A 24,364-nucleotide genomic window follows, 5' to 3' on the forward strand; every position below is an offset into this window, starting at 1 on the left:
AAGATCTGATTTGTTTACTTATTCATATATTCACTTTCACATCCCTTGATTTTCATAAATATTTATTGGCCAAACACCACTGTAGCAGCGTTAGCCAACTTGAAGTCACCAGATAGATGCGGAGGAGCTGGTGGATGGGGAGGCAAGTTGCACTCAGTGAGACAATGTTTTTCCTCCTCTTGATGCCAGAGAATATATACAGTCACTGGCCCTTGGGCTTCCATATAAAAATGTTGACATTTTGCAGTTTAAACAGCAAGAGTAAGGGGATCTTTGAAATGCCAGTGTTTCTTGATACAGCTTAAGGGAGACTAAACATTATGGAGGTGTGCGTAAACAGTGAGGAGGACTAGGTTGATTGATTTGCTTTTTCTCTCTTTTGTTTTTCCGTAACCGTCCTCTGTTTCTTCCCTCTCTTTCCCTCCTTCTCCATCACTTCTCTTATCTGTCCCACCTGAACGCCCCCCACTCCAGTCACCCCCACCTACCACCTCGCACGTCGCACCTCTTCTCCTCCCCTCCTGGTACAGCAACAATAACATGTCAATTTGTGGAAACAGATGGTGGTAACTTGATGACGCCGTCCTTCCGAGTTCTGTGTATGCTGTGATCTCAGTGCCATGGAGGAGATCCTTCCTGGCCCGGCCTCTCGACTCACCTGCTTGCTGCAGCCGCCCTCCCTTGGTTGTACCCTTGACCTTGTCATCACTGATAACCTCCGCCCTCTCTGATCTGAATCCCAAGCTTCTCATTCTTGGTCCGCCACCTCCTCCCCTGGCACCACTGCTTTATGGGCACAGGACCTGTGCATTCACAGAAGAGAACCCTGCTTGAGGGTTTAATGCTCAGTCATGTCCGACTCTTTGTGACCCCATGGACCATAGCCTACTAGGGTCCTCTGTCCATGGGATTTTTCCAGGCAAGAATACTGGAGTGGGTTGCCATTGCCTTCTCCAATTAATGCTCTGAGGTCTCTTTTAATCTTTTTAATGATTTTATTTATTTATATATTTATTTATAGCTGTGCCGGGTCTTCGTTGCTGCGAGAGCTTTCTCTAGTTGCTGTGAGGGGGCTACTCTCCATGGCAGGGCGTAGGCTTCTTACAGTGGCTTCTCTTGTTGCAGAGCATGGGCTCTAGGGCCTGAGGACTTCAGTAGTTTTGGCTCCTGGGCTCAAGAGCACGGGATCAAGAGTTGTGACATGTGGGCTTAGTTGCTCTGTGGCAGGTGAGGTCCTCCCAGATCAGAGGTTGAACCTGTGTCCCCCGCACTGGCAAGTGGATTCTTTACCACTGAGCCGCCAGGGATGCCCTCTCCATTTTGGTTTTATCTTTGACTTTGTGCTTTGTAAGTGAAGTCTGATGAGTGGAGTATATGCTGGGTGCTTGGAGCCTTCCCACTTTCCTTGTTGCCTTCCCACTTCCCCAGGATGGGTTCTTGGCTACCCTGCTCCTCTGGCTCTTGGGACCCCTGGCTTCACATGGCAGTCACAGCCACCCTCCTTCCCCCAGGGCATACAGACATGGGGTACGTATACCCTGCAGCATCCTGGGCAGCAGATAGATGACTCTTTCTGCCGGCAACAAGGCAGGGCCAAGCCCTGCCCACCCCATCCAGGTACCTGGTGCCGAAGGAAGTTGCAGAACCCTTAGGGGTACTCTGTCCTCTGTGGGTTGGGGCAGTGGGCCCTTGGGGTGGGGAGAGGGCTGGCTCAAATTCTGAGTCCCTGCTTGGGCACAGTGCATGGGTCTGTCCGGTAGCTGGTGAGCAGAGTACTGAGTCTGAGGCTCTGGGTCTGTACTCACCCCATGAACAACTTCATGCCCCAGGGAGCACAACACTGAACAGCAAATAAAAACATCAAGACAGATGAAGAGAGAGAGCATGTAGAAGAAAAAAAAAAAGCCTTATATTTTAGTGCCTTTAATGGTACTTTTTATGTACTTTGTGAACAAGGGAGTCTACGTTTTTATTTCATCCTGAGCCCTGAAAATTATGTAGCAGAGCCCTGGTTCATCCACTGTCCCTCAGCCCCTCCTGGGCTCACTTCTCTCCTTGCCGGATCCCCATGTCTCAGGCAAGTCTTAGCTGCTGACATCCCCCTGAATTCTATGGTCTACTTTGCCGTTCCTTAGGAAGCACGCAAGTTCAGTGGCACCGCTCCTTGCTGTGATTGGGGTACATGCCCTTTTCCTCCCATTGCATATTTTTTAAAGAAAATGAAAGGTTAGCATAACTGCTTCCAGAAGACCACATTGAATCACTTAGTTGAGTCTCAGCCAGTTCCTGCAACATCAGCCTTTGAAGCAAATTTCATCGGACACACAGGACCAGCCTGTGAGCCTCAGCCCCTTGGAAATGCATGTGCTGGGCAGCTGGCAGACATGGTGGCTTTTGCAGATTCAGCAACAAAAATATTTTTGTAACAGGAGCACTTTATACTCTGCAAGGAAGAGAAAGAAGTCGTTGGCTTGCGTCATGAGGTTAAAAAAAAAGTTGCCAATTTTTCTTTTAGTTTTATTGGTTTGTTTTATGGCCCTTCCTTCCAAGCTTTGGGGAATGAGGTTGCAATGAGAGGAGCGCTCAAGGGCTTTTAGGCAAAACCCAGGGTGGCCAGAAGCTGAAATGTTGATGGATCGTTGTTTTGAGGTCTGCTCTCGATGATTACTGGCTGAGCCAGCGTCTGGAGAATTCCAGGAATCCCCTTTCCTCTTGGGCTGTGAGAGTCTGCAGGAATCATCTGACCCCTTTGGGGAGTCGTATGAGAAGAGATTTATTAAGGGCTCTGAGGCTTGTTTTGACCTCACCAATTTAACCATTGGCTGCTAAGAGGTTTTTTGGAAATCTACCAGGTCTTCTGGAAAGATCCCTAATTGTCAGAGCTGGGGTGACCCTGGACATCACCAGGCTCGACTCCCTTATTTTAGAAGTGATCAAACTGAAGCCCAGAGAAGTCTGTCAAGTGACCCAAGGTCAGAGTGAGTTAATACAGATGGCCTGCTCCCTGGGAAATTGTGCTACCAGTTTATCTAGAGACCGAGGGTGTGTGTGTGTGTGTGTGTGTGTGTGTGTGTGTCTGTGTGTGTGTTTTGTCTGTGTCTTCACTCTGCACCACCCTTTGTGGATGCTGGGGGATAAGCCTGTGGCCAGCCATAGGCAGGGCGCTTGCTCACCACAGGCCATTTCTTCCTGCAGGAATCAGAGTTGTGATGACCCTGCAGGGGGAGGCCAGGCCACACAGAGGGCTCACGAAGCAAGTGGTGCCCCACAGACTGCCTCCACACCCAGCCCGGGCTTGGCTGAGTGTAACTTGGGCTCCCACTGGGAGAAGCAGTGTGGCCTGGGTCCTCACCCTGAGGACTTGTGGCCTTGGCTCCCTCTGTCTCGCCTCTGTTCTGACTTGCCCTCAGCTCTCCCACGGCCCTGTTGCATGTCATCTCTGCTCCCGCCTCCTGCTCTGTGAGAAGGTCTGGCACTGGCAGCTCTTTTCTGCTGCATCTGGGCAGTGGGCAGAGGGGACTGGTGAGAACACCTGCGATCTCAGTGAGATCACTGCCCTCAGCCGTGGGACCGTTGGTCCCCTGGTGTGTAGGCTGGGTACGATGCCTGTCCCATCTGCCTGTCGACTTAAATAACAGTCACGACCTAGAAGCTGAGACTTATGTTTTATTGGGTGGGAATTTTTAGGACTTCAGTCCAGGGAGACAGCATCTCAAGTGCTCCTGGGGGAACTGCTCAGAGGAGAGGGGAAGAGCCAGATTATATGGAAGTTTTGCAACCAAAGGCAGGTAGTCTTACTTATCAAACCAGTCAATCCTAAAGGAAATCAACCCTGAGTATCATTGGAAGGACTGATGCCCCCCTTCCCCAGCACCTAACTCAGGCACATCCTGTGGGGCTAAGGCAGCCTTGGGGGCCATGATCACCCCAGCCCCCACGAAAGGATGGTTGAGGGTAACCTTGTGACCAGATGGTGGCTGATGACCCCCAGGGAAGAATGGGATGTGCTGGGCCCTTCTGGACTCTCAGCCCTTCTGAAGAGACACACAAGGGAGCAAAGAGCCTATTACTTCCAGCTGGTGTTGCCACAACCTTGAGTATCAGCAGAAGAGCTGACTCGTTGGAAAAGACCTGATGCTGGGAAAGATTGAGGGCAGGAGGAGAAGGGAGCAGCAGAGGATGAGAAGGTTAGATAACATCACTGACTCAATGGACGTGAATTTCCAGGAGACGGTGGGGGACAGAGGAGCCTGGTAGTCCGTGAGGTCACAAAGGGTCTGGCACAACTTAGCAACTAAACAGCAAAGTCTTCACATCAAAAGATTATTGTTAATAAAAGCAAACCAGATATCCCAAGTTAGGGAATTTAGTGTTTTTTTATGTATGGGATGAAGCAAGAGTCTGGGCTCACTGAAATCATTCCTTTCTTACGCATCTCTGCCATCCTGGGTGTTTCCTGTGTTTTTTTTTTTTTTTTTTTTTTTTCACATCCTGAGCTGCCTTGGGGTTCACCATAGGGAGTGGCTGCAGTCTGATGGCTGGTATCCTTCTCCTTCCTGAGTGCCCTTAGGGCTCTCTAGCTCACATTAGAGGGCTGCAACCGCTGATGACTGTGGCATCCTCGTTTACTGATATGGCAGGAAGTACTTCATCTCTCATGCCCTCAGGACAGAGCATGAGGCAGGTAGGGCATGCGGACAAGGGGGAGGTTTGTCTACAAGCCACTTGTATCTCACGCTGACTGCCCTGGCAATTTGGGATCATTGCTTTCCTTTGAAATAATGCTTTCCATTCCTTCTTCCCTTCCTCCCTCCACTCCCCCAAAATCTGCCTGAAGCAATATATACTTGCAGCCTTCTTCAGACGTGTATTAGGATCACCACTATAAAAGGAACCATTTTTTCCCTAAGCTTCAGTGGACGCTGATGGTGACCCACCACGAAGCCCTCCTCCGTCTTGCTGGCACAGCCCTGAGTCTGTTTTTGGTCCACTCCTGACCCCCCCGCCCCAGCACCTAACTCAGGCAAATCCTGAGGGGCTAAGGCAGCCATGGAGGCCATGACCACCCCAGCCCCCACCAAAGTATGGTTGAGGGTAACCTTGACCGCCAGGGAAGAATGGAATGTGCTGGGCCCTTTTAGACGCTCAGCCCTTCTGAAGAGACACACAAGGGAGCAAAGAGCCTATTACTTCCAGTTGGTGTTGCCACATCTTCATGTCCTGCCTAGAATGATGGTGGCCCTCTTGTGGCCATGAGAAAGGCTGCCGTTGATGAGCTGGAAGGAAGGAAGGAGCTGCTTTTCGCTCTTGCCCTTGAGCCTTGGAAGTGATCAGCCCTCCCACCGCTCTGCCCTTGAGCAGGTGGATGTTTATTTTATTTGCATTGGTTTTTCTCTTAGTTGCGGCTGGAAAAAAAAAAAAACACCTAGTTAATGCACTCAAATCATTTTTTAGTGTTGATCTATATTTAACCCTTAGGGAAGATTCTCTGCTGAGTGGCCCTAGGGGAGGGAGATGGATTTTAGCTCTTTTTATTGCTGTGTGTTCTGATGATTTGTGTGTCTACCCACCCGTCAGACAGTAAGCCTGGTGGGCACGGGTGGATTTCACTTATCTTTTGTGATCCCTGTGCCAGGCCCGGCCCTTGGTGAATACTTGTTGAGAAAGTTCTCTTTCAGTGTAGGCATTATTTCATGGGAGGGGTACTGCCAGGCCTGCTAGTTGTGGGTCCTTCGTTTGTTGTCATCTAAACGAATGGTAGGAGCCTTCTTTAATCATGCTGTGTATGTGTTAGCAGTAAAACATGCCTCCATGCTTTAGCAGTAAATCTATCACACCATTCGTATCCTGCCTATGGCTTATCGTTAGTGACTTAACACGGACATGGCGCGTCTGGAGTCCACATGCAAGACTCTGACACCCTCGTCTGGGCTGTTTCTCTGTCGACCTGGGTGGCGTGGCCAATGACCCGGGGGATCCATGTTCCCTTCCAGCCCCTCTTGCTGACTCTGCTGTGGGGCTGGCATTTAGCACCAGGGAGTCACCTACAGGCTGAAGGCCACGCGCCTTTCAACTTCGACTTCCTGCCTCTCCCACTGGCCTCCCAGCCTCCTCCCTCTCATCAGCAAGAGCGTGACCTTGAGAATGGGCAGTATGATGGACTCACCTTGGGATGCCCTTCATGCTGGAGGGGTTGGGATAACATGAGGCTCTCCTGGTGAGGTTCAAGGGTTCTTGCTCGGCTCTGGTCCGGAGCCTCAGGGTTGAGCTTTCGCCACTACAAGCTCTCCACGCCTGCTTTGCTCCATGCCCGATTGCATTTCACCTTCCCCCGCAATGGCTGGAGAACCTGAAGACGAGGAACGGGAGCTGTGTGTCTGCCTGTTCTTCCTCCTTCCCCTCTGCTCCTCCCGCCTGCCAAGCGGAGGATGAATGTCCGTGCCTGTGCTTCATAGGCGTGCTGTGAGGCTCTGGTGAGGTGATGAGATGTGGGCAGCGGCTGTCAGGAGCCAGGCTGGCATCTCCAAGATGGCCTGTGGCCGGGTCGCTGCAGAGCGAGGCTCAGATAGAGTGTCTGCCGCCAGGAGCCTGGAGACAGCTTTGATGTGGGCAGCGTGGGAACCAGCCTATGGACTGCAGCACAGGGTTAAACCGGGAATTGGGAGGGGGTTGAAGGTGGGCCCCAGGGTTTTCCCATCCCCAGGTCAAGGCTGAGGCATGTCTTGGCATTTCCCGCTGTATCTGCATTGCATCTTCCCCAGGTTCCCCGGTGGAGTGTGTGTCTAGACAGCTATGGAATAAAATGCTCAATTACCAAGTAGGAATTTGGCCAGCAGAGGTATCGCTGCACTGAGCAGACAGGCCCAAGATGAGGAGAGAGGCTGAGAACGAGCCCCTCTTGTATCTAAAACAGGCTGGAGAGCCTGGCGCTCACAGGGCCAGCCGGCACCTGCGGAGAGCAGAAGCCAAATGGCCCACAAGAGGCATTTTGACCTCCTGAAGGGCTGTAAATCTGGCCTGGCCCACATCTCCAGCCCCTGTCACTCCCTTGCAAAGATTTCTGCCTACAATTAGAATTCAGATTAACACTGACAAGGAGTGAAGCTCTAAGAGCTGGGAATCCTGTTCTCTCATTTAGCCAGGCTGCTTGCGAGCTGTGAGGAGTCAATTCGGCTCTGAGCCTCAGTTTCCACATCTGTAAAATGGGTAAAAATATGCACTAACTGCCAAGGCAGTTGTGAAAAAGGGCTTTGTCACCTGAGGGGTAAAAGATCATTCCTTCCACAGCAGTCCAAGCTTCATAGTCTAAGAATCCCCCTTAAGATATGTCCACTTGCTTATTTCTGTCTTATGATTGTCCCTTAGAATCTAGGAGATGTTTCTGTGAATAAAAATTAAGCAAGGTGACACCCAGTGCTGCCATTCGTGCAGGTTTGGCCCAGTGACCGCTTGTGAGCTGAATTTCTTCCCTTTGTGTTGAAGTGAGGAGTGGTCCCTGGGGAGACTCTGGGCTTGTATCACTGGTGTCCACTGGTCCCAGCCTGTATGGTCACTCCAGTGAGTGACTTTACTGCATTGGAGCCCAGCTGGTACATGGGGTCCTCTGGGCCCCGTTCCTGGCTGAAGGCCTGCTCCTCTGCAGGGAGCGCAGCTGACCTGAGCCGTACGTGAGCCCTCGATTCTCTCCTTCCCCCCGGGGGCTCTCTCCTCCATCGATATGGCTTCTGCTCCCCACAGCGTTGCCTGCTTTCCTTGGCCCCTGGCTCTGAGCTCAGACTTAGAGACAGGAGTTCCAGGGAGCACTGTCTTCAGGCCCCTCTTCCTTCGAAACCCACTGTGATGTGGCCCCCTGGGTCTGGCCCCCTTTCCTAGGGGTGGAGGTGAAGGGACAGGGTTGGAAGATGAGTGGATGCTAATTAAGACTCCACAGTGAGTCCTCCCATGTAACTTTCTGTTGTGGTTCCCGGCTTGCTGCTGCACTGATGTGGTCTGGGCCCACCTTCTGGGTTTGAACTTGACTTCTCGCCTTGAAATTGGTGAAAAGCAACTGGAGAACCCAGCCCAGGAGCCATGACCGCCATGTTCAGCCCTCCAGCCCAGCTTTGAAGGCTGTCCCTGGGTCCTGAAGGAGTGGCAGTGTTGCCAGGCAGGCCTCCCCCAGGGTGGCCGAGGGCTCATCACCGGCTCTGACTCCTGTCCGCTCACCCCCTGTGACTGTTGGATGAAGTCATCCCTGGCAGAGGCAGCTGGCACGGGCCCAGGGTAAACAGGCCCTGCTGAGCTCATTGGCGCACTTCTAGATGAGCTTGGGAGTTGGGGCTTGCAGGCCAGCCCCACTCCAGAGCAGGGCCACGCACTTCAGCCTCGGGGGACCACAAGGGCAATGTCACTGTCAGGGCAGACCTGTGCCCCCAGCCTCCTCCCGGGTGGGGAAGGGGGACGGTGAGGGCTGGGAGACATGGCCTACTCTGTGGGAGTTTACTTGGTGGGGTTCCCCTCACTGAGTCTGCGCAGACCCTGACGTTAATCACAGTAACACAGCTGATGCTTACATGCCCCACTTACATGACGTACCATTCACAGAGCTGTTCAGATCCCAAGGCACTGAATTCTCACATCAAATCGATGAGATCAGTGAACTGCATTATTCCCATTTTCCAGGTCAGAACACTGAGGACCAGAATGGTTGTAAGGTCCGGCCACCATCTAATCAGGCCGCTTGGTCTGAGCTCTGGACTGTGGCGCTCTTCTAGGCCTCTTAGTATCTGTGATCTGAGGGGCATCATTTTTCACATGTCTGTGTGTGTGTTAGTTGCCCAGTCGTGTCTCTTTGCGACTCCATGGACTGCAGCCTTCTAGGCTCCTCTGTCCATGGGATTCTCCACGCAAGAATACCGGAGTGAGTTGCGATTCCCTTCTCCAGGGGATCTTCCCAACCCAGGGATTGAACCCAGGTTCCCCGCACTGCAGGCAGATTCTTTACCATCTGAACCACGCAAGGGAAGTCCTTGAGTTTTCTGATCCAACGTGTTCCTGACCAGCATCTTCCTTATTTGGGGTCAGAGGGGGTCTTCGTGGCTCAGTACCTTTGTAGTGGATGAGAGTCTGGGTTCAGTGTTGTAGTTTTAAGCCCCTGGCCTATCTCAAGTCACCCAGTTGCTTGGAACCTCAGTTTCTTCATCTGTTAAATGGACCCGGTGACCTCCCCATCTTATCAGCTGGTTTCTGCTCTGTCCCTGGCAGAGGCAATGCTGAAATAACCGCTGGTTTCCACCCACTGTGCCCTCCCAGCCTCCTCTCCTCTTTCCTTCATTTTTGAGGCGGACAAACATGAGGACTCTTACATTACAATTAGCATGAGGCCTGGACCAGGTCTTTGCTTTCTGGGCTGGTCCCTGTTGCTTGGAGCAGCTGCTCATTTTGACTCAGGAAGCAAATGCGAGAGGGACTCAGAGGTTTGCCTGGCTCTGGGGAGGAAAGGAGGAGAGCTTAGAGCTCTCCAGGACGGAAGCCCTGCGCTCCTCAGCCCTTGTGACTCGAGCTGGCTTTGTTTTGTCGCGTTTTGGTTTGAAGAGTAGTTTGGGGCTCCTGACTCTACTGGCCTTCACAGGTCATTGGGGATCAAGCAGGCTTTGTTGGATTAATCAGCCCGCCTAGGGGCGGGGGGAGCAGAGATGGTGGTGGAGGACTTTACCAGGAGAGGAGAGAGCCCATCTCTTGGGTCTTGGTGTCCAGTGGCCCTGGATGCCTTGCTGTCCCCAACCCCACCTCTGCCCATCACCAGGATTAGCACAGAGATGCCCTGGACTAAGTCAGGGCAGCTCCAAGCCCTCAGAGCTCCTGATTCTTCAAGACCTAGGAGGGACGTGCCTACAATAAGAGGGGGCTGATCCACTCTTCCTCTCCCCTGGGGCTGTGGGCTCTAGGTCCTTCCTTGGGACTTCACTCTCTACCACGCCTGCGGTCGGGCTTTCCCCAATCCTATACTCATCCCCCTCTGTCTCTTGGCCTCAAGGTTTCAGAGCAAATCTGTGCTGACAGGTTCAAGATGTGCTGAGACCCTGAGCTGGCTGGCCTCCAGTATCCATCCCACATTTTTCCTGGCTTGCGGCGGCAGCGTGCACTTGACCTGCCCTGATTATCTTGGGTGGGAGGGACGTCAGTCCTCAGCTGGGAAGGGAGGTCACGCCTGACCTCGGTTTCCTGCAAGGCCCGGTGAACACGAGCGGCCCCCAGTGCCTGGCATTCTGTGACATCCGTGCGCTTACCCATTTTGTTCACTTAACCCAAGGCAGCAACGCCAACTTTGTGTTTCCAGGGAAAGCTGCCCGTGCTACTGCTTGGCCGCTCCTCAGAGCTGCGGCCGGGAGAGTTCGTGGTCGCCATTGGAAGCCCGTTTTCCCTTCAAAACACGGTCACCACGGGGATCGTCAGCACCACCCAGCGTGGTGGCAAAGAACTGGGGCTCCGGAACTCGGACATGGACTACATCCAGACAGACGCCATCATCAATGTGAGCCCGTGTGCCGCAGGGTCGGGCTGCAGTTGGGAAGCTGGGCTGGAGTCAGGAACCGGGCTGGACTCAGAATCCTCATGGTGCTTCCAATGGGGTCCTTTTGAACCCCTAAAGCAGACAAGGCCGAAGGGCTGGTCCTCAGCCTGTTGGCAGTCTCCAGGGACTCCTGTGACGGGCACTTGAGATTTGCCCAAGTCTGCAGCCCAGAGGAGTTCTCCATCCCCTCGCTGCCCTGCCCCAGGGTCAGCCACCCCTGGGTTGAGCTGCCTGTGCAACCTTGTGAAAGGAGGGATGCTCAGCTACGCACAGGCTCTGCAGCCCCCAGAGGTGTTTCCGCTGTCTTTGGGGGGCACAGTCTGAGCACCAGGCCAGCGCATTCGATATCCAGTGAGGTCAGGGATTGTCCCACACAGTCTCATCAGTGGAATCTTAATTTTAAGTCACATTTTTCCACTTCAGCTATTTCCCTTTAGGATTGACGTTTCTCAAAAAGCATTTTCCCCTCCATCTGTCTAATAAATAAGAAACACAGCGTGTTTTGTGCACTCGCTGCCTCTAGTAGGCTTTATTCCCAAACCTTCTTGTGATCTGCATGAAGTAATGGAAATAGAGCAAACGGTGTGGATTTTCAGGCCCAGCAGCAAAGTAGGGGTCACATAGACGTGGAGGGGGATGGCACAGATTTGAAAGACCGCGACACTGAGCAAGTGGGTAGCCAACTTATTGTTGAGAGAGGGAAGATGTGTTAGGTGTTTTGGGAATTTGTTATTGGCCTCTGGGCTTTGAAGAAAAAAAAAAAAAAATATATATATCAATATATAAATACCCCATTTATGGTACTTAACACTCTCTGAAAACTGTTAAGTTCCTTTGTTTTGCCAGAAAAATATTAGGTAGACAGGAAGCAATCTCAGAAAAGAATTTGCACTCAGGGGCCTGCCAGGCAGGGAGGTAGATTGGACCATGTAATGATACAAACTCATAACCTTTTAATTTTTGCTTATTTTCAGTATGGAAACTCCGGAGGCCCATTAGTAAACCTGGTAAGGCTTTCAAAAAAATCTATCTACGTGTCTTTTTTTTTTCCCCCTTTTGATTTCTTTTCAGATATGAACTTGCCAAAGCATATTATCTAATCCTTTCAAATTGAAATCTGTGACTGTACTGTACCTTGCCAATGTCTCTTCTTATCTTTTCTGGAAAGAGTAAGGCATGCTGGTGTTTGGATTGGAAATGCTATGCCAGCGGACATGCTTGTGTCTCCACGTTACAAGTAAAGGCATTGGAATTCAGGTTTGATCCAGGACCAGTTAAATGAGCCAGTCTTTATTTTGAAGGTGTCAGCAGTTCTGGCTTGCCCCCCAGCTGCCTAAGGAGCTGGCTTGGCTCATCCACAGGCTTTGTCTTGGCCAGGACCCTCCCTTAAGACCTGGCTTGGAATGAGGAGTTACCCCACTCACAAAGATGTCACCTAAGTTTGTGTTTTATTTAAACATGAAAAGGGAAGCCTTTGAATCAGATTGTCAGAGCCAGGATGCAGCTCAGGGTCCTCTATCCCAGCCCTCATTTACAGGTGATGAAACCTAAGCCGTCTTGTTTAGCAAAGCCCAGGAGGGCAGTGCCTCCTGGATGGTCTCTCAGAGTTGGGGACTGAATTCTCAGTGCTATGGGAAGTGTGCAAGGAGTGACTTACCCACTCCTGGCAGTTTTCCCCCTAAGCCCGAGATGGACAACCTTTAAGAATAGTGTTCAAAATAATGGGTGGATGGCACGAGGCGAGCCTATTATTCCAGGATGGTTTCCTATGGTGTGGTGTTCGCTAAACTGTGAATTTATCTTGAATAGAAACACACACACTGGCTTCCTCCATGGTTTAAAGCTGGTTTGCAACAAGCAGAGGAAATGAGATTTGATTGTGAGATTCCGCCTCTCCCAGATCCCCGAGGCTGCTCGGAGATGAGGGTTTGTTTTCCTGGTGATGAAGTCTGTCCGCCCTGAGCGCTGGATGGTTCCTCCCTGATGTCAGCAGAGGAATCTTGAGACTCCTGGAAACGGGAGAAGCAGGAAGGTGTGGATAGCCACCTAAAGGTCTCTGAGGTTTTTTTTTGTTTGTTTTTTACCTTTTATTTTATCTTGGAGTAGAGCTGATTAACAATGCTGTGATAGTTTCAGGTGGACAGCAGAGGGACTCAGCCAAACATACACATGTATCTATTCTCCCCCAAAGTCCCCTCCAGTCCCAGCTGCCACAGAACACCGAGCAGAGTTCCCTGTGCTATATATTAGTAGGACTCTTGGGCTTTGGGACATGTATTGCCTGCCCAAGGAGCAATTGTACATTTTGAAACTTTCTGATGCTGTGCTTTCATTGTGTTGATCACTCAGTCCTGAGTCCAGTGGGTACTGATTCTTCCATTGCTCAGCTTAGCTTAATGCTGTGCACGAGTCAGGCCTCTTGCTCTGCGACACAGAAGCCCCATCCATCCGGCTCCTCCTACCCCAGTCATATGTCTGAAGAAGCTCCAAGACTCCTTCCATGCAAATTCTCCACTCTCTCTCGGTGGGTATCTTCAGGTGAATCTTCCTGGATTCAGCAAGCTATTTGCCTTTTGCTTTTCAGGATGGTGAAGTGATTGGAATTAACACACTGAAAGTGACAGCTGGAATCTCCTTTGCAATTCCATCTGATAAGATTAAAAAGTTCCTAACGGAATCCCATGACCGACAAGCCAAAGGTAAAGCAAACGCCCCCGGAAGCCCACCAGAGATTTTAGGCCTGGGGCTTGGCTACTCCTCAGAAACTGGAGGGCAGGGAAAATGACCCCCTGAAGGTCAGCCACACCTTTCCTATCAAGAAGGAAAAGGAATGCATGTCATTAGGTCATCGATGTTTGACTGTTTTTTTGGCCTATGATCATATGGTTCAATCTATTATGTACCAGGCATGATCCTGGGTGATTTCTGTACATCATTTCACTGTATTATTCATTATGTCATTCAATCCCTTTGCCTGATCAGGTGGGACTTAGTCCCATTTTACTGATGAGAAAACTGAGATTCAAGGAGCTTATTCAGTCCAGAAATGTTTAGTGACTCTTCTGCTCAATGTCAGGCTGGGGGTTTGAAGCTCAACAGGGTCCCTGTCAGGTGTGCTGTTTACCTTCTACCTGGGGGAGAGAGGAGGTAGGTAGGGTCCCAATCAGGATTTGAACCACAAGCTGAGAGCATCCCTGTATGGCCCTGACTACACAACAAACCGGGGGGATGGAACCCCACTGCTCCTGGTGTCCCCGGCACAGCCGCCAACTGGGCTGACCTTCTGCTTCCTTCTGTGGTCCCACCAGGCAAAGCCATCACCAAGAAGAAGTATATCGGCATCCGAATGATGTCACTCACACCCAGGTCGGTAATGGGACGTCTGTGTCTGTCTGTGTCTTAAATTCACTTACTTCTTTAAGTTCAAATGTTTATTTGTTTAAAATTCAAATATTTAATTTACGTGGCTGTTCCAGGTCTCAGTTGTGGCACGTGGGATCTTTTAGTTGTGACACGTGAACTCTTAGTTACCACGTGTGGTGTCTAGTTCCCTGAGCAGGGATTGAACCCAGGGCCCCTTGCACTGGGACCTCTGAGTCTTAGCCCCTGGACCACCAGGGATGTCCCTGTATCTTAAATTTAAAACAGACTAACTTCAGAGGACTCTCACGGGCACCCTGATAAGAGAAACCTTATTCTGCCTCGAGACAGCTCAGTGTCTGATTTAAGTACCATTAGGAAAGAGAGGAGGGGCCCTTAACTTTGGCCTCACGTGGGCTTCCCTGGTGGCTCAGATGGTAAAGCGTCTGCCTGCAATGCGCGAGACCCGGGTTCCATCCCTGGGTCGGGAATATCCCCTGGAGGAGGAAATGGCAACCCACTCCAGTACTCTTGCCTGGAAAATTTCCAAGGACTGAGGAGTCTGGAAGGTTACAGTCCATGGGGGTCACAAAGGGTCGGACATGACTGAGCGACTTCACTTTCTTTCATGTTGTTTTATCCTTCATGTTTGTTTCTGGGGTTCTGAGCAGATCCTTCCTTCTGAAAGATTCTGCTTTTCTTTGAAAGAAAGAAAAGAAAGTGAACTGAACTCCGGGTCTCCCGCATTGCAAGCAGACGCTTTACCGGCTGAGCCAGCAGGGAAGCCCACGCTTTTCTTTGAAGGCAGGCCTGATAAGCCCAGGTGTTGGTCATTGCCCCCCCCGCCCCCCGCCGTCCCCCACCTCCACGCCTTCCTCTCCCCACCTGGTCTGTTGAAACCCACATTCTAGGAGTGCCCTAAGCCCCTCCCTCAGCGCCCCAGAGCGCCCTGCCTTTCCTTAACTCTGCCGCCTGTGGGCTGGGGCTCTTGGAATGCCAGGCAGGGCGGCATGACTGATGGGCTTGTTTTCCCCGAGCTGGTGAAAGTTGCGGTATGTGGCTGCCAGACGCATGACATACTGGTGTTTGAACCTTGATGAAAAAACCTGGTGTGATTGTAGGCGTCTTGGTACCTAAGGGCCTGGTTGAAACTCTTAGAAGTTAAGTCGGCAAAGAGCAGAACCTGTTGATATAAATACTAATATCTTAATTACTGTAATCAACAGGCTATTAATTAATTGTGAACACACGACTATTAGTTTAGACATGTGTGATAAATGGTGGTGCCTTTCTTAGCTGGCTTGCCAAGACTGAAATGTGCATCAGGTCTTGTCTTGGAGCTCTGAGAGATGGAAGCCTGGGGGATGTAGGGAAGGGAAGGGAAGGAATGTGGGCCCGGGGGTCCAGCTTCCTGGGTTCCTGTCCCAGCTCTACTATTTCCTGGCTTGTGACCTTGGGATGGCTTGAGCCCTGAGTGCCTCAATTTTCTCCTCTCTGGGATCAGGATAACCGGGCAGGCTTGCTGGTGTGTGGTGAGCACTGAGTCAAAGCTGGGGTACATGGGTGGTGGCAGTGGTCACTAGCCACGGGGAGCCCATCCACCCTTTTTCGCATGCTTGCTCAGTGCTGGGCACGGGACCAGGCGCTAGATCTAGATAAGATTGTGTGGTCCTCATGACAACCTCATGGCACTGTGCCTGTTTAACAGGTGAGAAAAGCCAGGCACAGAGAGGTTAAGCAACTGCCCAAGATCACACAGTCAGGAAGGGGCAGGGCTGGGGTTCCAAAGCAGGCCGACCATTACTGTCCTGACTTCTTAAGTGGTGGTTGTTGTGTGTCCAACTCTGTGACCCCATGAACTGCAACACACCAGGCTCTTAAGTGGTAGCTACTCTCAATTAATTAATAAAAATGATAATGCTAAAACGTTTCTCTTGCTGCCATCCAGGAAATCTTTGACTCTAGAAAATAAGCAATTTGCAGCAGAATCAAAATCCCTGGACCCCTCCAGGGATTTTGGACCACTTCCCTCAACCACTTCCACTTTGGACCACTGGACCACTTTCCTGGTGTTCCAGTGGCTAAGACTCTGCACTCCCAGTGTAAGGAGCCCAGGTTCGATCCCTGGTCGGGGAACTGGATCTCACATGGTGCAACTAAATATCCTGCATGCCACAACGAAGAGCTGGCTCAGCCAAATAAATAAATAAGGAAACATTAAAAAACAATAATAAAAAGGAAACTTTAACAGTAAAAAAAAAAAACCTGATTTTTTTACATTGGAATTTGACATTAGAATCAGGGATGGAAGAGAAGCCCTGTGGGAGCCCCGTTGTTCTTAATGGTTAATCCAGGTGTTCTTTCTCCCAAGCAGCAAAGCCAAAGAGTTGAAGGATCGCCACCGAGACTTCCCCGATGTGCTTTCAGGAGCGTATATCATTGAAGTAATTCCTGATACCCCCGCAGAAGCGTGAGTTAGAATCCCTCTCCATTTTCCTGATAATCGTGTGTTTCCTGGAGGTAGGGGGCAGGGAACTGTTCTTTTCATCTCCCCTCAGGTGACCGTAAGGACCCTTGACAGAATGGTCCAACATCTGTGTCCATCCTGCTGGTCAGAGCTTCCGACCTGGCTCAGCTCAGGGCTCATCGGCAGAAGGGTGCTTCCTGGCTAGACGTCCTCTTCAGAAGGGAATCAGATGGACTTGTTAGGAGTCTCCAGGACAGACCTGGCTGGGGAAAGATGGTTGAAGGAACAGTGTCTCTGAGACCTCAGGCAGTGATCCTGGCCTAGGCTGCTAGAGGCATCTCTTCCTGAGGCCTTCTCTAATTATACCTGTTACCAGTCAGGCCTTACTTATCCACACCTCTAGAAAAATAGCACAGGGAGCATTAAAGTAACAGGGAAAGAAGTTGCTCAACCCACAGTCAGGTTTATTACCTGTGAAAGTGTTAGTCGCTCGGTTGAGTCAGACTCTTTGCAGCCCCATAGCCTATGTGGACATAATATCCACGGAGACGTGCTAGACCAGGGAGTGGCCAGCAGACTGTTCCCAGGAGCCAGATCTGGTCTGCTGCCTGCTTTGGGGTTAAGATTAGATTTTGCATTTTTATTTTATTTTTATTTTTTGTTTTAAAATGCATTTATTTTTTATTGAAGGATAATTACTTTACAGAAAGATTTTGCATTTTTAAATGGTTGAAATAATTTAATTAAGAACAGTTATTTTAGGACACTTAAAAATGATACGAAATTCAAATTTTAGTGTTACGTAAATGAAATCTTACTGGGGCACGGCCATGCCCAGCAGATTATATATTGTTTGTGGTGGCTTTTGGACTCCCATGGAAGAGTTGGGTTGTTGTGATGGGGACCATCTGGGCTGCAAAGACTAAAATATTTCCTCTCTGGCCATTTACCAAAAAACTTTGCTGACCCCTGTCCTAGGCCACTAAGGTGCAAAACAGCGCATTTGATGCTGTCACACCCAAGAGTTAAGGTTACGGCAGCAATAAGGCAAAGCGGAGCCTCACAGTGGAGCCATACCTGTCTGCACTGTACAGCTGTAATACCCATGGCAAGCAAGCTGGCCACCGCGGTCGCTGGCGTGTCCTCACTTCCTTTGGAGTCAGTCTGTGATAAGATCATACAAATGCTCGCACACATTTCTACAGTGGACATGATTGCTGATGTGGCCCAAAACCCTCAAAAGGCAATAATGCAACCCATGGGTGGTTTAAGCCATTCTCACAAAAGTTAACTACCATCCCCTCCGTCTGCTCTGGGCTCTCGGGTCCTAAACTGTGCCTCTGTAGAGGTAAAGTCGCTCACCTTTCCTGGCGGCTGCACCAGGAGACATGGAAACATTGCAATCATATTTCCCTTTTGTGTTGCAGCGGGGGGCTCAAGGAAAACGACGTCATCATCAGCATCAACGGACAGTCGGTGGTCTCCGCCAACGACGTCAGCGACGTCATTAAGAAGGAAAGCACCCTGAATATGGTTGTCCGCCGGGGCAACGAAGACATTATGATCACCGTGATTCCCGAAGAAATTGACCCCTAGGCAGAGGCATGAGCTGGACTCCATGTTTCCCTCAGAGAACTCTCCCATGGACGATGCTCGGTGACTCTGGGGCTGGTGGCACCGGATGCCCAAGACTTGACTGCCATGTTGCTTGTTCCGCAGAAACACTGGCCCGCAGAACCCTTCTTGATAGTTCGCAGGCAAAAGCCAATGTAAAACGTTGTAGACCCGCAGGCAGAAGCTCCCCCTTCTGTATCCTATGTACGCAGTGTGCTTTTTCTTGCCAGCTTGGACCGTCCCTACTCGGACAGTCAGCATTTGTCTTCTCCTTTAACCGAGTCACCATCTTAGTCCAGCTAAGGCTGTTGCTGTAACGCATAGATAAGAGGAAGGTCCTATGGGAGCCAGGATGGTACTGGGCGTGTTTATGCTTTCTTCCGAGTCAGCACCCAGAGGAGGGAGATGCCGAGACAACGAGAGGGTGAGCGCTGGCTTCCGGAATGGCCACAGTTGCCTCTTTTAGGAATCTCTTCAGAACTGGGAGCACAGTGACTTGAGTTATTAAAATACTTGTTCATACTTTGCGTCCTGGTGTCCTTCTTTCCCGGAAACAGCTGGTTACAGTCTCTTTGAATTGATTATCATGTCAACAGCCTGCTCTTTAAACCATGTTGTCTGTGAGGGTTGAGCTCGAGGTCTCATCAGTTATTTCAGAGTCAGCCTGGGGGTTCACGCGTGCTGGGAACACTGTGCCCCGTCACCCCAGATTCCTGAAAGAGGCTTGAAGTCAGTTGCCCTTGCATCTGGGGCTTTTCAAACTAAAAAGAGGCTGTCAACCCCACATATCATGCAATCAGTCAGCAAAGAGTCCCTGGGCCTCTGGTCTGTGCCAGGCGAGGCATAGGCTGAGGAAGAGAGGTGAGTACAGAGCAGAACCCCAGAGCTTCCGCTGAGAGACCAGGTCTCTTTCTGAAAGGGAGATGGTTCAGGAGACCAGGATGTGACCTGAGAGCAGTCGTGAGTCTTTAGAAAGCACAGGCTGAAGCTGATTTCAGCTGTCATGGGCTCTGAAATAGAACCTTATATCTTGGGGGGGTTTGGAGCAGGGCTCCCCTGACACGTCCTAGAACAGACACAGCCTCAAGAAGCTGTGGACCCCTTTATCTCCAGGGGTTTGGGGAGATAAGCTTCCAGGAGTTTGGGGAGAAAGCTTCCAGGAGTTTGGGAAGCTGGACCCAGGAAAACTTGAGCTTGGGAATTTGCACAAACCTGAGTGCCTGCACACATCACAGAGGGGGCTGTTTACAACCAGAGCAGAGGGTGAAGGCTTTCTAAGGGTCAGTCATCAGGAGTGGGTACTTGGACAGGATGGAGGTTCAGTTCTGTAGATTGAGAGCTTTAACCCTCCCTCGACCACTAGACCTTGACGATCCATTCATAACAGAGAGGCTAGGGCAGGTCAAAGGCCCAAGTGAAGTGGAGATGTAGCAGAACCAAGCCCTCATCGGCATGGTGCTTGGCAGCCGGGCCACTGGTGTTCTGTGGGACACGGAGCGTCCCTCCGCTCCCTGCTTAGATGACCTTGTAGAGTCAGGGAGGAGCCAGCAAACGCTCTCCCTGCTGGCGTGGGTTTTGCGTTCCCTCCCTCCTCATTAAAGGTGGTGACTCAGAGAATGGCCTTCAGCTCCAGGGGCTCAGACTCAGATGTTCTGCCTCTTGGTCTGCTCCTCTGGTGGTCCCCAGGGCCGAGGAGCTGCCCCAGGTGGGGAGGATGTGCAGGGTGGCATGTGGGTGGCATGTGGTCAGAGGCAGCCCGGCCACAGCCCATCTGTCTTCGGCCTGTCATCCACTCAGGAGATCACAGATGGTTCCGCTGGAAGGAACTGGCCTGGCGGCTGGCGGGCCTGGATCCTCAAACATTCAGCAACATCTCCCGAAGGGCCACAGGGCTCTGGGTGGGGTCTGAGTTTTGTCTGCCCACGTGGAAGCCTACAAGGCTGCAGAAAGGACAGCGTGGCATGCTGTGGGCACATGCTGTGTTTGGTTACAAGCCTCCACCGGCCTCTGGGACCCTCTGTCCTCTGCGGATTACATATCCTTGCACTCCATACTCATCCTTTTAGATTTCACCAGATTCCTTAAAATAGATGTTTATTCCTCTTGCTTGGGGCTGTGATGGAGGTCTTTGCAACATGACTTAGCCTTGAAACCTGGGAGGCAGAGCTTAGTTGAAAGAGCATGGTTTTTGGAGTTAGACAGACTTGGGTTTACTCTACTGTCTAGATCTTACTGGCTGTGTAACTTTTGAATAGTTACTTAACCTCTCTGTAGCAATAGTACCGACTTCTTATGGCTGTTGTGGGGATTAAATGAACTAATACACAGCACGAGGTAATCACTCAGTAAATGCTAGCAACATATATGTGAAGTGTCTTTGAGCCCTCTGTAAAATGGGGAACAATAACAATGTCCCTCTTGCACTGGAGTTGTGAGGGTTAACCATGATAGCACATGCCACTAGGTCAGTCAGCTGCTATTGTTCTGTTATTAGCCTGCCAGCCTGATGCTGGGAAAGAATGAGGGCAAGAGGAGAAGAAGGTGACAGAGGATGAGATGGTTGGATGGCATCACTGACTCAATGAACATGAGTTTGAGCAAACTCTGGAAGATTGTGAAAGACAGGGAAGCCTGGCGTGCTGCAGTCCCTGGGGTCACAAAGAGCTGGACATGACTGAGCGACTGAACGATGTTAACAAGCCTGCCATTGTTCTGGGGTTTAATGACACTCACAGTAGCTGACATCTGTTGGGTGCTTGCTGCGTGACAGACGCCATGCTGAGCATCATCCATTTATTAGCTAGTAGTTGTCCTCAGTTCAGCCCTGAGGTGGACACTGCATTTATCCCCTCTGACAAATGAAGAAATGGCTGTTCAGAAATTAGGCCTTTTGCTTAAGACACGGAGCTCATAAGTGGGAGCTTTGATATAAGCCCAGGGGGTCTGAGCTCATGGCTTTTGTATGGTGCCATCTGGCCCATCTTTGTCTTCTTAGGACCAAGCCTTCTGGTCCCTCTGTCTCTGTCTAGCTTAAATCCGTCTCCACTTCTAGAAGGTGGTCATGGGGACCTGCGGGCTCAGCCCCTCTGCCGGGTTTCTGTCTCCTCCTTGCCCGTTTGGGCCCATCAACAACCACTTCTCTGTCTCCTGCAAAGCTCCCTCTGCCCATCCACCACCTCCCAATCTTAGCCCTCCAGGCTCCAGCCCTCTGCTTCCAGCTTTTGCAAAACCCTAAGCCACCAATCACAGGGCACATTTGCATTGCTGGCCAATCCCCACCCGGCCCTGCGGGAAGCTTCGAGACAGAGGCCCTGAGTGCAGAGCTCTCTTTGCTGCACTTTCTAGGCCCAGCTGAGTGGCTGTCATGCCAGCAGCTCTGGACAGGAACCTGCTCTTTTCTGGCTTGATGTCTCCATCTGAAAATTGGAAGAGTGCCCCATGTCTGGTGGGTGTGGTGAAAGGCAGAATGTTTTTACGAGAACTTGTGTGCTGCTCGCCTCCACCCGGTCAACGCTTCAGACAGGCCCGAGCCTCGGAGATAGTGCTTTGATTGGCAGGCAAGGGCACTGGGCCCATTTTAGGTAAGTGCCACTGAAGGCAGGGCCAGTCTTGCTGAGGTTGTGCGGAAGGCTTGTGTCTGGGCGGGTGGACAGGGCAGGTTCCAGATGATGGTAAAAGCTGCCTTCCCCTTTGAAGGTGGTTATAAGCGAGGTCGGGGCCCCCTGGTGGCTCAGCCTGTAAGGAATCTACCTGCAATGCAGGACACCCAGGTTGGATCCCTTGGTCGGGGAGATCTCCTAGAGAAGGAAATGGCTACCCACTCCAGTACTCTTGCCTGGGAAATCCCGTGGACAGAGGAGCTTGGCGGGCTATCCATGGGGTCGCAAAGAATCAGACACAACTGAGCATCGAACACTTTCACTTTCATAAGTGCGGTCAGGGATGTGATGGCACCAGGCTGGCAAGTAGGTTTTTCCTGTGTCCTGGTAACACCCGTCAGTTGTGGGACTGCCTGGAGCGTCAGGCTGAGTGGCTGTAAGACTTGGCGCAAAGGCATTTTCAAGAAGAAATGCAGGACTTCCCCGGTGGTCCAGTGGTTAAGAATCGGCCTGCCAATGCAGGGGGCATGGGTTTGATCCCTGGTCTGGGAAGATTCCACCTGCCGGGCAACTCAGCCCATGCACCGCAACTACTGAAGCTCGTGTGACTACCGTGCTCTGCAACAAGAGAAGACTGCGGCAAAGAGAAGCCCGTACGTGTGACTGGAGAGCAGCCGCACCTCGCTGTAACTAGAGAAAGCCCGAGGGCAGCAACAAAGACCCAGCACAGCCAGACATAAAGAAATCCATTAATATTTTTTTTTACAAAAATGAAGAGGAACTGCTGTCTGGGCCCCACTTGCAGCCACTCTGAGGATGCCACTGACAGCTGGGCTGTGGCGGGCAGTCTGATCTCAATGCTGCCCTCTCGGTTGCGTGGCCCTGCCCTCCTGGGTCAGCCCCTCCTGACCCCGTGCCTGCCCGCCTGGCAGCTGCAACTCACCTGCTCCACAGGGCCTCCTGCAGCTCTCCCAGGGCCACCGCCACAGGCCGCTACCCAGCTCTCCTGCTGGGAGTGAAAGGTTGTTGTTGAATCACGCAAAGACGCCGGGATTCTTGGCCCCCAGAGGAGAAGAATTCAATCTGGAGCCAGAGACAAGGCTTGATCGCTCAGAGCTTTTGTTTAATAAAGTTTTATTAAAGTATAAAGGAGATAGAGAAAGCTTCTGACATAGGCATCAGAAGGGGGCAGAAAGAGTAACCCCCGCCCCCGCCCCCCACTAGTCTTCAGCTGGATGTTATACAGTCACTGGCAGTCTGTTAATGAAAGAAAGGAATGTCTTAAAACTCAGAATGGCACCAGGCCCCTCACCCATAAGATGCATTTTGGGATAATCTTGGCACCAAATGGTTTATTCTGGGCCATAAAATGATTAAGTTGAATCTTGAAGAAGGGCAGACCACCACACAAATAGTTTCATTTACATAGATTAGGGGAACAATATCTGAGTATAACATACTGGTTTGTCAAGTAGGTTCTGAGCCAAGAGGCAGAACCGACTTGAAGACAGAGTTTGGGGTAAATGCATAGTACATTAGCATATCTTAAGACAAACATTTCCGTAAGAAAAAGGCATTGGTTAACTCTAGGTTTGAGGATAGTTAACTTCAGGTGAAACCAGGTGTCATTATGGCCACACAGTATTTGAAGAGAAACCTCCTTTTAAATTTGTATAGAGAAGGAAAAAAATATCGCTAGTTTGTTTCCTCCTGCCTCTTAAGAGAGATATAAATGTCTGACACTTGCAGGCTATTTCCTCTGTTTGGAGACACCTGGCCTTCCTGCCTGTTACCCTCTCAGGAGCCCATGTGGTTCTGAGGAACTGTCTTGAGAACCGGCTCAAGGGATGTGACTGTTTGCCAGCTGGATCTGAGAGGACCGTCAAGGATGCTGGCTTGCAGAGTCATCCCTTTTTTTTTTGTAGTATTTATTTATTTGGCCGTGGTGGGTCTTAGTTGTGGCACGAGGGACCCTTGATCTTCGTTGCAGCGTAGGGGATCCTTTAATTGAGGTGTGTGAACCCTTAGTTGTGGCTTGCGGGATCTAGTTCCCTGACCAGGGATCGAACCTGCGTCCCCTGCATTGGGAGCGTGGAGTCTTAGCCACTGAACCTCCAAGGAAGCCCCCATCTCTGTTTGGAAACAAGCATTGTTGGTTACACTTCTGAGCACATGTCCCCACCTTCCCAACCCTCCCCCGCCCCCCCGCCGACCCCCTCAGGATACACTGAGCCACAGCTCATAGGAAGGAAACTGCCAAATACAAGGCCATTAATAGAATGGAATAAGGCTGGAGTGTTGGAAGCACCCATCAGAAGGTCACAGTCTGCAGGATGCTGGGCTACCTGGGCTGCTGATCCCATCCGGGGCCTGTTTCTGGGGCCCAGCTGGGCTGTTTGGCTGCTGTTTGTGCCAGCTGCCGCCCGGAGGCCACAGTCCTCTGTTCTTCCATCAAAATGAGGGCGGAGCACACAGAGAGCAGAGGCCTTCCTGCCAAAAGGCAGTTGTTTTATTTAGAACTTTAAAAGGTGGTTGCCTCCGTGTGGTGCCCACCAAGGATCAGCAAACATCAAATGAAACAACGTTAACAAATGCATTATTAGTTAAAAAAAAGATTAAAAGTGGCTCAGAACACTCTATGGAAACATCTCTCTGTTAAGTGTGTCTCACTGGGCCAGGTGAGCTTTTGTAGTTAAAGTGCCTGATCCTCCTTTACCCCATCTCCTCTTCCTCCTCCGCCACCACCGTGCTGCTGCTGCTGCTGCTAAGTCG

The 24,364-nt window shown here is 51.0% G+C and overlaps 1 protein-coding gene across 2 annotated transcripts in view; it reads left to right on the forward strand.

The window, feature by feature from the left end:
- Window positions 1–18,515, forward strand: part of HTRA1 (HtrA serine peptidase 1) — a 58,153-nt gene extending 39,638 nt beyond the window's left edge. For both annotated transcript variants that reach the window (XM_044935477.2, XM_025274410.3), the window contains 6 exons: window positions 10,319–10,513; window positions 11,527–11,559; window positions 13,137–13,251; window positions 13,861–13,918; window positions 16,287–16,382; window positions 17,807–18,515. In XM_044935477.2, coding sequence (XP_044791412.1) covers window positions 10,319–10,513; window positions 11,527–11,559; window positions 13,137–13,251; window positions 13,861–13,918; window positions 16,287–16,382; window positions 17,807–17,975 — 666 coding nt within the window. In that variant the 3' untranslated portion in view covers window positions 17,976–18,515. The remainder of the gene's footprint in view (window positions 1–10,318; window positions 10,514–11,526; window positions 11,560–13,136; window positions 13,252–13,860; window positions 13,919–16,286; window positions 16,383–17,806) is intronic.
- The last annotated feature ends 5,849 nt before the right edge of the window (window positions 18,516–24,364 follow it).

Source organism: Bubalus bubalis, chromosome 23, assembly GCF_019923935.1.
Source record: "Bubalus bubalis isolate 160015118507 breed Murrah chromosome 23, NDDB_SH_1, whole genome shotgun sequence".
Taxonomy (NCBI): domain Eukaryota; kingdom Metazoa; phylum Chordata; class Mammalia; order Artiodactyla; family Bovidae; genus Bubalus; species Bubalus bubalis.